The sequence below is a fragment of the Cervus canadensis genome, chromosome 25, assembly GCF_019320065.1.
Source record: "Cervus canadensis isolate Bull #8, Minnesota chromosome 25, ASM1932006v1, whole genome shotgun sequence".
NCBI lineage: Eukaryota > Metazoa > Chordata > Mammalia > Artiodactyla > Cervidae > Cervus > Cervus canadensis.
In genome coordinates this window covers 32,979,788-32,992,034 of record NC_057410.1, presented here as the reverse complement: position 1 = coordinate 32,992,034, position 12,247 = coordinate 32,979,788, and the positions used below count along the sequence as shown (strand labels likewise).

At 42.0% G+C, this 12,247-nt stretch overlaps 1 protein-coding gene across 1 annotated transcript in view; it reads left to right on the top strand.

Annotated features, from left to right (window-relative positions):
• The window catches only part of PLEKHG7 (pleckstrin homology and RhoGEF domain containing G7), a 90,510-nt gene that overhangs the window by 61,519 nt on the left and 16,744 nt on the right, over positions 1 to 12,247 (top strand). Inside the window, exons 11-13 of the mRNA XM_043446476.1 lie at positions 9,769 to 9,943; positions 11,466 to 11,581; positions 11,933 to 12,026. Of these exons, the coding sequence (XP_043302411.1) occupies positions 9,769 to 9,943; positions 11,466 to 11,581; positions 11,933 to 12,026 (385 nt within the window). The remainder of the gene's footprint in view (positions 1 to 9,768; positions 9,944 to 11,465; positions 11,582 to 11,932; positions 12,027 to 12,247) is intronic.

Sequence of the window (12,247 nt, the reverse complement as noted above, 5' to 3'; positions counted from 1 at the left end):
CTGAGCAACTAATGCACTTAACATCTTTGTCATTTTATGGACTGCCTGGAATTGGGCTCTGATTGCACTGGGGTGAATTTACTCTCTACACCATGTGGGGCTGGTTTTTGCAAATATCTGTACATTATCTTTATGGGCATTGACAACAGTAGAATTTCCCTCACTTTTTCAGAGTCAGTCAGAGTGATGCAGAGAAAGACACTGGGGGACTTCCCTGGTGGTCCAGTGGTTAAAAATCTGTCTGCCAATGCAGGGGACATAGGTTTGATCCCTGAACTGGGAAGATCCCACATGCCACAGGGCAACTAAGCCCACATGCCAGAGGGCAACTGAGCCCAAGCTCCCTGGAGCCCGTGCTCCACAAGAGAAGCCACCCCAGTGAGAGGCCCATGCACAGCAACTAGAGACTAGCCCCTGCTTGCCGCAGATGGAGAAAGCCCACACAGTGCAACAAAGACACCCAAAAGAAGACACTCCAACACAGCCAAGAAAAGTCAGAAAACAAGACACTGGGAACCTGGTACCAGGGCTCTTAGTCTTTGCTCAGTTAGCAGTTGCCGACAAATCTGTCTGCTGTGGACTGAATATTCAAGACATGTCAGGCACTGTTGTCAGCACTGTGTGTGGATTATCTCCTTAAAATCTCTCATCACCCGGTTAAGGCAACGCTTGTTATCCACATTTCACAGATGAGGTTTAGAGAACTTAAGTAAATTTCCCAAGTTCCCAAGAATAATGGGTGCCCAAGACCGTGGTTGCATCCCACCACGACTGGAGAACGAGGTTTTATTTGGGTCCCTCAATCCATTTCACTCTTCCCCTGAACACATTGAATTTTTAATGATTTATACATAAATTATATCAATATAATTTTATAAATTATAAGATTTATGTGTAAATTTACTTTTTGCTTATTATATATAGTTTATTTACAATGTATTTCTGGTGTGCAGGAAAGTGATTCAGTTTTACCTATATATATAATACTTTTTCACATTCTTTTCTATTATAATTTATTATGAGATATTGAATATAGTGTCCTATGCTGCACAATAGGACCTTGTTGATTATCAAAGCTTATAAGTTTGATAAGGTCCCAATGGGTTTATTTTTGTTTTTATTTCTGTTGCTTTTCTGTTGCTTTAGGAGACTTGACCTAAGAAAACATTGTTACAATTTATATCAGAGAATCTTTTTCCTATGTTCTCTTTTAGGAGTTTTATGGTGTCCTGTCTTATATTTACTCTTTTTTTTCCTTATATTTAAGTCATTAAGCCATTTGAAGTTTATTTTTGTGTAGGATGTAAGGCAGTATGCTAATCTCATTGATTTACATGTAGCTGTCCAGCTTTCCCAACACCGTTTGCTGAAGAGATTATGTTTTCTCCATTGTATATTCTTGCCTCCTTTGTCAAAGATTAATTGGCCATAGGTGCATGGGTTTATTTCTGGGCTTTCTATCATGCTCCACTAATCAATGTATTTGTTTTTGTGCCAGTACCATACTGTTTTGATGACTATAGCTTTGTAGTATAGTCTGCAGTCAGGGAATCTGATTCTTCCAGTTCCATTTTTCTTTATCAAGATTGCTTTGGCTGTTTGGGATCTTTTGTGTTTCCATGCAAATTATAAATTTTTTTGTTCTAGTTCTATAAAAAATGCCACTGGTAATTTGATAGAGATTGCACTGAATCTGTAGATTGCTTTGGGGTCATATAGTCATTTTGACAATATTGCTTCTTCCAGTCCAAGAACACAGTGTATCTTTCCATCTGTTTATGTCATCTTTGATTTCTTATATCAGCATCTTATAGTTTTCAGAATACAGATCTTTTGGCTCTTTAGGTAGGTTTATTCCTAGGTATTTTATTCTTTTTGATGCAATGGTAAATGAGATTGTTTCTCTAATTTCTCTTTCTGGTCTTTTGTTGTTAGTTTATAAAAATGCAACAGATTTCTGTGTATTAATTTTGTGTCCTGCAATTTTACTGAATTCATTGATAAACTCTAGCATTTTTGTGGTAACATCTTTAGGATTTTCTATATATTGTATCCTGTCATCTGCAAACAGTGAAGTTTTTACTTCTTTTCCAATTTGAATCCCTTTTATTTCCATTTCTTTTCTGATTACAGTGGCTAGGACTTCTAAAACTAAAGTTGAATAAAAGTGGCAAGAATGGACATCCTTGACTTGTTCCTGATCTTAGAGGAAATGCTTTCAGCTTTTCACTTTTGTGAATGATGTTAACTGTGGATTTGTAATATATGAGCTTTATTATGTTAAGGAAGGTTTCCTCTGTGCCCACTTTCTGGAGAGTTTTTTTAATATATATAATAAAGGGATGTTACATTTTATCCAATGCTTTTTCTGCATCTGTTGAGATGATCATGGGGGTTTTTTGTCCTTTCTTTTGTTGATGTGGTGTATTGCTTATGTTGAACTGTCTTTGTGACTCTAGGTTAAATCTAGCTTGATCGTGTATATTATTATCCTTTTTACTTGTTGTATTTGGTTTGCTGAATTTTGTTGAGAAGTTTTTTATTTGTATTCATCAAAGATAGTGACCTATAATTTTCTTTTTTCATAGTGTCTTTTTCTGGTTTTGGTATCAGAGTGATAGTAACTTCATAGAATGACTTTAGGGTATCCCCTACTCTTCAGTCTTAAAGAAGAGTTTGAAAAGGATTGGTATAAGTCCATTGCATGTTTGGTAGGATTCCCCAGCAAACTCATTGGATCCTAGACTTTTGTTTGCAGGGGATTGTTTTTTTTTGGTTTTTTTAGTTTCAGCAAACACATGCATGGGCTTAGTTGCCCTGAGGCATGTGGAATCTTCTCAGACCAGGTTTCAAACTCATGTCCCTGCATTAGCAGGCAGATTCCTAACCACTGGACAATTAGGGAAGTCTGGGACCTTTTTTTTTTTTTGTTATTATTAGAGATTCTGTTTCACTTCTAGTGATCAATCTGTTTAAATTATTTATCTCTTCTTGATTCTGTTTTGGTGGGCTGTCTGTCCCTAAATACTTATCCATTTCTTGTAGGTTGTCCAGTTTGTTGGCATATAATTCTTTGTAGTAGTCTGTCACAGATTTTTGTGTTTCTGCAAAATCAGTTGTTATGCTTCCTCTCTCATTTCTTGTTTTATTTGGGTCCTTTCATTTCTTCTTGGTGAACCTGGCCAGAGGTTTGTGAATTTGTTTTGTTGCTGTTCTTCTGGTCATTAAATCATGTCTGACTCTTTTGCAACCCAGTGGACTACAGCCTGGCCAGGCTCCTCTGTCCATGGGATTTCCCAGGCAAGAATACTGGAGTGGGTTGCCATTTCCTTCTCCAGGGGATCTTCCTGACCAGAGATCAGACCCACATCTTCTGCATTGCAGGCAGATTCTTTACCACTGAGCCTCCAGGGAAGCCCCAGTTTTGTTTCACCTTTCAAAAAAAAACCAGCTCTTGGTTTCATTGGATTTTGGGTTTGTTTTTTTTTTCTATTTTTTGATCTCTATTCTATTTCTTCCTCTCTGATTTATTATTATTTCCTTCCTTATGCTGACTTTAGGCTTTATTTGTTCTTTTTCTATTTCTTTCCAGTGGTAGGTTAGATTGTAGATTGGCTCACTTTATATTATCCCATAAATCTCATGTATTTTCTTTCTTTCATTTGACTTTCTGTCTACTTTTCTGATTGATTTCCTTTATTATTCTGTCTTCTAGATCACTTATTTGTCCTACATTGTTTTTTTAATACATTTATTGATTGATTGATTGCCGTGCTGAGTCTTTGTTGTTGCACAGGCTTTTGTCTCGTTGTGGTGAGCGGAGGCTACTCTCTGGTGTGGTGCACGGATTTCTCATTGCTGTGGCTTCTCTTATTGTGAAGCATGGGCTCTAGGGCATGCGGGCTTCTGTAGTAGAGGTGTGTGGGCTCAGCAGTTGTGATGTGCAGGCTCTAGAGCACTGGCTCATTAGTCGTGGTACACAGGCTTGGTTGATCCACAGCGTGTGAAATCTTCCTGTAGCAGGGATCAAACCCATGTCTCCAACATTAGCAGGCAGATTATTTTTACTGCTGAGCCATCAGGGAAACCCTGCATTGTTTAGTTTGTTATTTATTGCCCTTTAGCTTGCCTTTATCTCAGCATACACATTTTCTCATTCTCATTGGCTTCTCTTTATATTTGTAGTTCCTTGCTAAAGTGATGTGCATTTATGTCAATGCCCTTTCTTAATTTGTTGGTTGTTACTTTCTTCTCATAATTTTATTTATTTTTGGCTGTGCTGAGTTCATTGCCGTGACCAGAGGCTAGTGTGTAGCTGTGATGTGTGGGCTTCTCCTTGTGGTGGCTTCTCTTGTTGCAGAGCACGAGCTCTTCCAAGGGCAAGTGGGTTTGGTAGTTGCAGCATGAGGGCTTGGTAGCCTGTGGCCTGTGGGCTCTGTAGTTGCTTCATGACTCCAGATCAGGGATCACACCCATGCCTCCTGCATTGGCAGGTGAATTCTTCACCACTGAGCCACCAGGGAAGCCTTATCTTCTTTTCGAACTCAGAATCTGGTAGAGCATTCTGTTTTATTGGAGATTTCTCCTGTCCTATTTTTGGAAATAGTTCCTCTGCTTCTTGGTTTCAGTTTTATTTCTTTGCCCCTGGATTTAGGAGAAACAGTTATTTCCTATGGTCTTGAAGAGCTGTTTTTATGTAGGAGCATCCTTGTGTCATCTGAGTGAGTCTTTATATTTTTGGTGCCAGGGCTGCATTTAGTATGGGTGCCTCCCGTGTCCTTCCTCCTTGTGTGCTGGTGGTTCTCCCCTTCATAGGGAGTGTGATTGTTCCTGTGGTGAGCAGAGCCTCCTATTTGGTCTGCGGTCACAGCTTTGTTGGGAGCGCAGTCTGCTCCCAGTTGTAGTAGAAGCCCCCAGATCATCTTGTTTCTGAGCTGCGGTGTGGGGTAGGCAGTCCTGAAGCATCACCACTGGGAGAGGAACCATGAGTGTCCCGCATCAGGAGCTGTCCGCTGAAATGCGCTCCGTCGTGTCTGTCACCCCCTGTGTGTGCTTAGAGTACACGGTTTTTGGTGTGGCCCCCACCTCCTCCTCAGCCACGGGAGTGCAGGCGGTTGGGCTGGATGTCCCTCAGGTGCTGTGCTCATGAAGCCACCAGCTCAGATCTGTGGGCACAGATTCCCTGAAGTCAGGCCCCAGGACCTTTCTTAGCTGCCTGTAGTCATGCTCCTCAACCCCCTCCGAGCTACGGGACGGGCACAGACCCTGGCCCCACCTCCACATATGTGTACCTGCAGAACCCGCAGCTGCTGACTCTGGACTTGCCCCAGCTATGGGAGCATCAGTCCTCTGCTTGGATGTCCCACAGTCACTTAACTTACAGAGGCACCGGCAGCCTAAAGCCACTAAAGTCCCGAACTCTCCTGATACAGCTCAGATTTCAACCCCACCTCTGTGTGGGGGAACAGCAGGTACTCACGTGCTCCCAGAGCCCTGCCCTCTGTGAGCACTCTGTGGGGCCCCACCTCTCCCTTCAGGTGCTCGTCAACAATAGGGCTTCTGTCACAGACCCAAGTTTCATCCCACACACAGCCCCAGTTGCCACCCAGTCCACACTCTGGCCGCTTCAGACTCTGCACAGCCACCCCCAGTGCTCTCCCCAAATCTGTCTGCTGAAACCCAAGATTCAGCACCCACCCCCGACCTGCACTCGCAGACACATGCATGGAGCCAGGGAGTGCAGCAAGGTGGCTGCGATCAGGTGTGCCGGTCTCTCTTTTCTACCTGCTTCAGCCAACTGCTGCACTCTTCTCTGAGCCTCTGCAGCTTCCGTTCTGTTCTGGCTGATCTAGACAGCAAGATTTGTTCCTAGGGCAAGCAACCCTTCCTCTTTCACAGCTCCCTCCCGGGAGTACAGGTCCCATCCCATCCTACCTTGTTGCATGGTGATCTTCCTGGCAGTTTTGGTTCTATGAGCCCTTCCGCCAGCATTCAGTAGGTATTCTGTAAGAATTGGTACACATGTAGGTGTATTTTTTATGTACTTGTAGGAGTTGGTGAGGTCTATGTCCTTCTATTCCACGATCTTGATCTCCCAACTATATGTAAATTTATTTATTATCAAACTGAAGCAGATTCCACTCATCTAGACCCATCCAGGAAAGGACTTGTATATCCAGTTTCTCATGACAGAGAGTTTCTTTTCTTTCCCTAATAGACATGAAAAGTAAAGCCAACAGAGAAATGAAAGAAATAGTTTCACTTTTAGAATTATCAAATATCTTTTTTTTTTTTTTTTTGCTCTTCTGAGACCTTTCAAAACACTATAAATATTTTGTGTATCTCTGCCTGGATCTTTGTCTAAATTATTTACCACTGGTATTTCTTTTCTGATTGATATCTGGGGGAGATTCAGTGCCTTTATATTTACCCTGAACACCAGTGGGTGCTGGCCACCAAAGCTGTTGCCCACGGCATGGAAATTTGGAGCAGTGACCCAGGGCTGTGTATTTTGAGGGAATCCCTGACTGCTGATGAGAAGTGAATTGCTGGAGCTCCCCAGCTTCCCACAAGGACCAGCAGGTAGCGCAGTGCTGCTGCCGGTGACTCAGTACAGCAATCAGCCACTAAATCTCTGGGAGTTAGTGATGGACAGAGAGGTCGCAGAGAGTCAGACACAACTGAGCAACTGAACTGAACTGAAGGCCACAAACGATGATGGCCTTCCCACACCTCTTTCCTCCACTCTTTCTGCTCCCAGCCCTTTCATGGCTGCAGTCTCTGCTTCCTGCATCCCTTCAACCCCAGTGAGGATCACAGCCATTTTGAGCTGGATGAGAACTAGGAAGTCGTCTAATACCTACTCCCATTTTATAGAAGAGGAGTCTGAGGTGCAGAGAGGGGAGGTGGTCCCTCAGCCTTAAAGCCTAGCCCCTAGAGCTCCATCCTCCATGGACCTCTGGGCTCACTTTTCTGACCTGCCATCTGTATGTGGGGAAGTGGGAAAGATCATGCATGGCAGAATTCCCATAAGGAAGAGTCCTGGAAGTTTTTAGAAGACATGTGATCTAGCTGTTAGGGTAGGAGGGTATGGAAGACAAGGAGAATTGCAAAGCTTGAGGCTAGGAGAGAAAAGGGGGACAGTTGGAGAAGGGAAGAGACAGGGAGAAAGAGAAAGAGCTCTCTTCTTCCAGAGAAAAGAATGGAGCCAGCAAAATGGGGTGGTGGGTGGTGGCTGTGACTTCCATGTGTGTTCTTGTTGTCACTAAGTTGTGTCCAGTTCTTCACAACCCCATGGACTGTAGCACGCCGGCTTCCCTGTCCTTCATTATCTCCCAGAGTTTGCTCAAACTCATGTCCATTGAGTCAGTGACGCCATCCAACCATCTCATCCTCTGTCATCCCCTTCTTCTCTTGCCCTCAGGTTCTTTTTCAAAGAGTCGGCTCTTTGCATCAAATGGCCGAAGTATTGGCGCTTCATCATCAGCATCAGTCCTTCCAATGAATATTCAGGGTTTCTTTCTTTTAGGATTGACTGGTTGGATCCCCTTGCTGTCCAAGGGAATCTCAAGAGTCTTCTCCAACAACACAGCTCGAAAGCATCAATTCTTGGGTGCTCAGCCTTCTTTATGGTCCAGCTCTCACATCTGTACATGACTACTGGAAAAACCATAGCTTTGACCATATGGACCTTTGTCAACAAAGTGATGTCTCTGCTTTTTAATACACTGTCTAGGTTTGTCATAGCTTTTTTCCCCCCTAGGAACAAGCATCTTTTAATTTCATGGCTGCAGTCACCGTCACAGTGACTTTGGAACCCAGGAAGATAGTCTGTCACTGTTTCCATTTTTTTCCCCACCTGTTTGCCATGAAATGATGGGACCAGATGCCATGATCTTCATTTTTTGAATGTTGAGTTTTAAGCCAACTTTTTCACTGTCCTCTTTCACTTGCACCAAAAAGCTCTTTAGTTCCTCTTCACTTTCTGCCATTAAGGTGACATCATCTGCATATCTGAGATTATTGGTATTTCTCCTGCCAGTCTTGATTCCAGCTTGTCATTCATCCAGCCCAGCATTTCTCATAATGCGCTCTGCGTAGAAGTTAAATAAGCAGAGTGACAATATACAGCCTTGGCATACTTCTTTCCCAGTTTTGAACCGGTCCATTATTCCATGTCTGGTTCTAACTGTTGCTTCTTGACCTGCATATAGGTTTCTCAGGAGGCAGGTAAGGTGGTCTGGTTTTCCGCAGTTTGCTGTGATGAACACAGGCAAAGGCTTTAGTGTAGTTAATGAACCAGAAGTAGATGTTTCTCTGGAATTCCTTTGCTTTCTCTATGATCTAACAGATGTTGGCAATTTGATCTCTGGTTCCTCTGCCTTTTCTGAATCCACCTTTAGCATCTGGAAGTTCTTGGTTCACGTACTATTGAAGCCTAGCTTGAAGGATTTTGAGCATTACCTTGCTAGCATGTGAAATGAGTGTGATTGTGCAGTAGTTGGAACATTCTTTGGCATTGCCTTTCTTTGGGATTAGAATGAAAATGCCTTTTCCAGTCCTGTGGCCACTGCTGAGTTTTCCAAATTTGCTGTCATATTGAGTGCAGCACTTTAACAACATCATCTTTTAGGATTCTAAATAGTTCCGCTGGAATTCTAACACCTCCATGAGCTTTGTTCCTAGTAATGCTTCCTAAGGCCCACTTGACTTCACACTCTAGAATGTCTAGCTCTAGGTAAGTGATCACACTGTCTTGATTATTTGGGTCATTAAGACCTTTTTGATACAGTTCTTCTGTGTATTTTTGCCACCTCTTCTTAATATCTTCTGCTTCTGTTAGGTCCATACCATCTCTCTCCTTTATTGTTACCATCTTTGCATGAAATGTTCCCTTGGTATCTCTGGGTTTCTTGAAGAGATCTCTAGTCTTTCCCACTCTATTGTTTTCCTCTATTTCTTTGCATTGTTCACTTAGGAATACTTTCTTATCTCCCCTTGCTGTTCTTTGGAACTCTGCATCCAGATGAATATATCTTTCCTTTTCTCCTTTGCCTTTCACTTCTTTTCTCAGCTATTTGTAAGGCCTAACATGTAGCAGTACTTACTAAAATTTCCTTTCATGTCTTCCCCATTGCATGTACACCTGGCAGCCGCCTCCTTGAACAAACTCTCGCTATTGACAACCGTTTGTGTCTTTTTTCTTCTCATTTCTCTTCTGTGTGATGTAGATCAGTTTAGCCTCTTTAGCCTCATTTTTTCATTATTCTGATTCCTTCCAACAAAGGAGAGTTACGGAACTCACCCAATAAGCAAAAATCCTTCTTTTTCCTTTCTCCCCATCCACTGTTGATTCTCAGTTTTCCTAACTGCACTGTAGCAAAGGTGGTAGCAGAGTTGGCAAACCCAGAAATCAACCCCAGGGGCCAGGGAAGAGCAAAAGGGAAAACTAAAGTCAGTCAGAAGGGTAAACAAGGCTGGAATATGTGTATAATACTTCTTAGGCACATTGCCAAAAAAAAACCCATTTGAGATCCTGAATTCAGTACTAGTAGATAAATGTTTGCTAAGACGGTTTAATAAGGAATTTTCAAAAGCAAGATCTAGTCCTTCCAATGAATATTCAGTCCTTATAATTTTTCCCAGCAAGCTCACAGGGGTGTTATGTCATTACTGAGTGAGATCTCTTAAGGTTTTCTTGTGTCCAGATTCCTCAGTGCCCCAATAGGAGAAACGATGTTCTGATGGGCCTGGTTTTGCCTTCCCCAGTGGTGTGAGCAAAATGACCAGTGTAGACGCCTTCACTTACCTGAGCTGCTCGTGGCCCCACTACACAGGCTGACTCGATACCCCTTGTTGCTGAAGAATATCTGGAAAAGGAGTACAGACTCTACGGAGAAAATCATGATCTACTCCATCAAGGAAAAGGTGGAAAAGTCAATCCGTAAGTCCCTGAAATGAGGGACCCAAAGCCCCAGTGTCAGCTCTAGTCAAAGAGTTGGGGGGCCCTGGTGCTCCTGGGAACCAGCTGGGCTTCCAACCTAGGAGGTGATTCCATTGGGTTGAGGTCACTGGCTCTGGAAATGTGGATTTGACTTTGAGTTTGCAATGTAAATCAAACACACTCAAAACAATGGGCTCCACTCACATCCTGGCCAACCCTGTGAGAACTCTTAACTCCTAAGGGTTCACGCAGGACTTGGCTCCATCTCCACGATTTTCAGATGTGAGTTCAGGCAGGAAAACTTCTACTTCCCAGATGATGAAGGCAGTTTGTTTTTAACATCCATACTGAACCCACACACAAAGCAATGGAAGTAAACAGCATGAAAAGCCTTTCTGGAGGATAAATTACCACTGTCATTTTTTTTTTAGGTCACTGAAATCGAGGGCCAATCTAAATATAACGCCAACCGCAATATTTAGAACTGAAATTAGGAGATAAAAGAGCAAGCCCTGTAATAATTTAAGTCTATTTGGGTAGCTATGTATAGTCAAATCCAAATAAAGAAATCCGTGATAGGTGTCCATAAAAGATTTCCTAGGGAGCATCAAAAAAGGAACAATTCAAATTGATAATTATCAGCTGTACAGAAATGATATATTTTTTTCTTTTGCATGTTTAAAAGTAAAATGACCACTCCTTTTTTAAGTTTTTGTTCAAATTCTCTAATGACCGACCCAAGGAACTAGAATTAAGTTTATCAAATTGATTGACAGAAAATTCAATTAAAGACAGACTTTTTTAAATTTTAAAGTAATTTTGAAGATTATTACTCATTTTGATAGGTTTGTGAGGAAGATAATAACATCTCTTCCAGGAATTTCTCAATAAAATCTGAATTTTCTTTGTTGAGGAAAGGCATCCCTGTGGCCTTCCTCTGAGTTTATGAGCTTAAAGATAGTGAATTCTCATAGATTCCCCTAACCATTAATTCTGTGGGTCTACGACTTGCCCTCCATATTTTCAAAAATCATTTGAAAACCTCAGTAGCGATATGTTATTTAAAAATATTGGGAAACTAATACAAACCTTTGAAGAAAAAACACATTCTTACCAAAAGAAATAATCAACTTTACCATAAAGGGAATGTGTGTTTTATGATTAAGACAAAAAGACATGCTTGTCCTTGTTAGTCTGATTTTTTTTCCTTCCTGTAATCACCAGCTGTATGATACAGGGAATATGAGAGAGCTACCAGGGGCATTATTAGTATTATTGAAATAAAAATGCACATTTACAATTTACTGAATTAGTTCAACTTCATTTTCTCTGCAAGAGGCTGATTTCAAATTAGTGAGTTTTTCTAAGGTGTTCAAACAGCGAGAAATATGTTAAATGAACCTAAGATGTAGTTTGATTCCAGGGGGTTCAGTGTCTGAATGATTTCTATGGATCTTGGTTAAATTTTATGCTGTAATGTCTCATGCATTTTAAAATATATTGGATGTGTCTTGTCTTTTAGGGGATCTTGAAGGAAAAGTGAAGTGGCTTGACAATTTTCAGAAGTTCAGACATCTACAGGAGATTGTAGTGTGGCCTCCACTTTGGGATCGAGATAAAAGGTTTTTCATTCCAGAGGTACAAAAGGGATCAGTTAGAACGTATGTCCCTTTCCAGACGTTTGGCATTTGGGTGGAAATACACTAATCTTATTACAAAGTCCCCAGCTGCCCACCAGAATTATAAATCTTGCTGATGTAAAGCCTTCATCCACATGGCATTGTGTGTGGTGGGGAGGCTGGCATCATCACGCCATTCCTGGGCTGGTCCTTCTAAGAGGTTTTCCTATTCTTCCCCAGTCCCATGGCCACTTACTGGCATTTCCAAACGTCTCCAACTTTGTAGACAGAGTTGGATTGCCCTAGCTCCTGGAACATGCTGTCTTCTAATCACTAACTTCTCTTTGATTTTTCTCCCTTGTTTTTCCAGTGCCTGAAACACATTTTTAAAGAACACATGGCAGAAAACATCCTGTCACCAACCAACAGACACCTTCTCTATGAAGGAAAGTTAACTCTTGCAGGTAAATAACTGCTTCCTTTACAAACCCAACACCTTTGCTCCCTTGTAACTTGTCCAGCTGCGGCTAACAGAAGGGTGGCAGGAACTGCATTTGCTTGTGGCAGAGGTGACAGCAGATGTGAATCAGCATCCTGCAGAGTCACACAGACTCCAGCTTGATCAGACCACAGGGCGCCTCTAAAACGGGGTGACTGTGTGTATCTTACAAGACTGAAGTCCAGG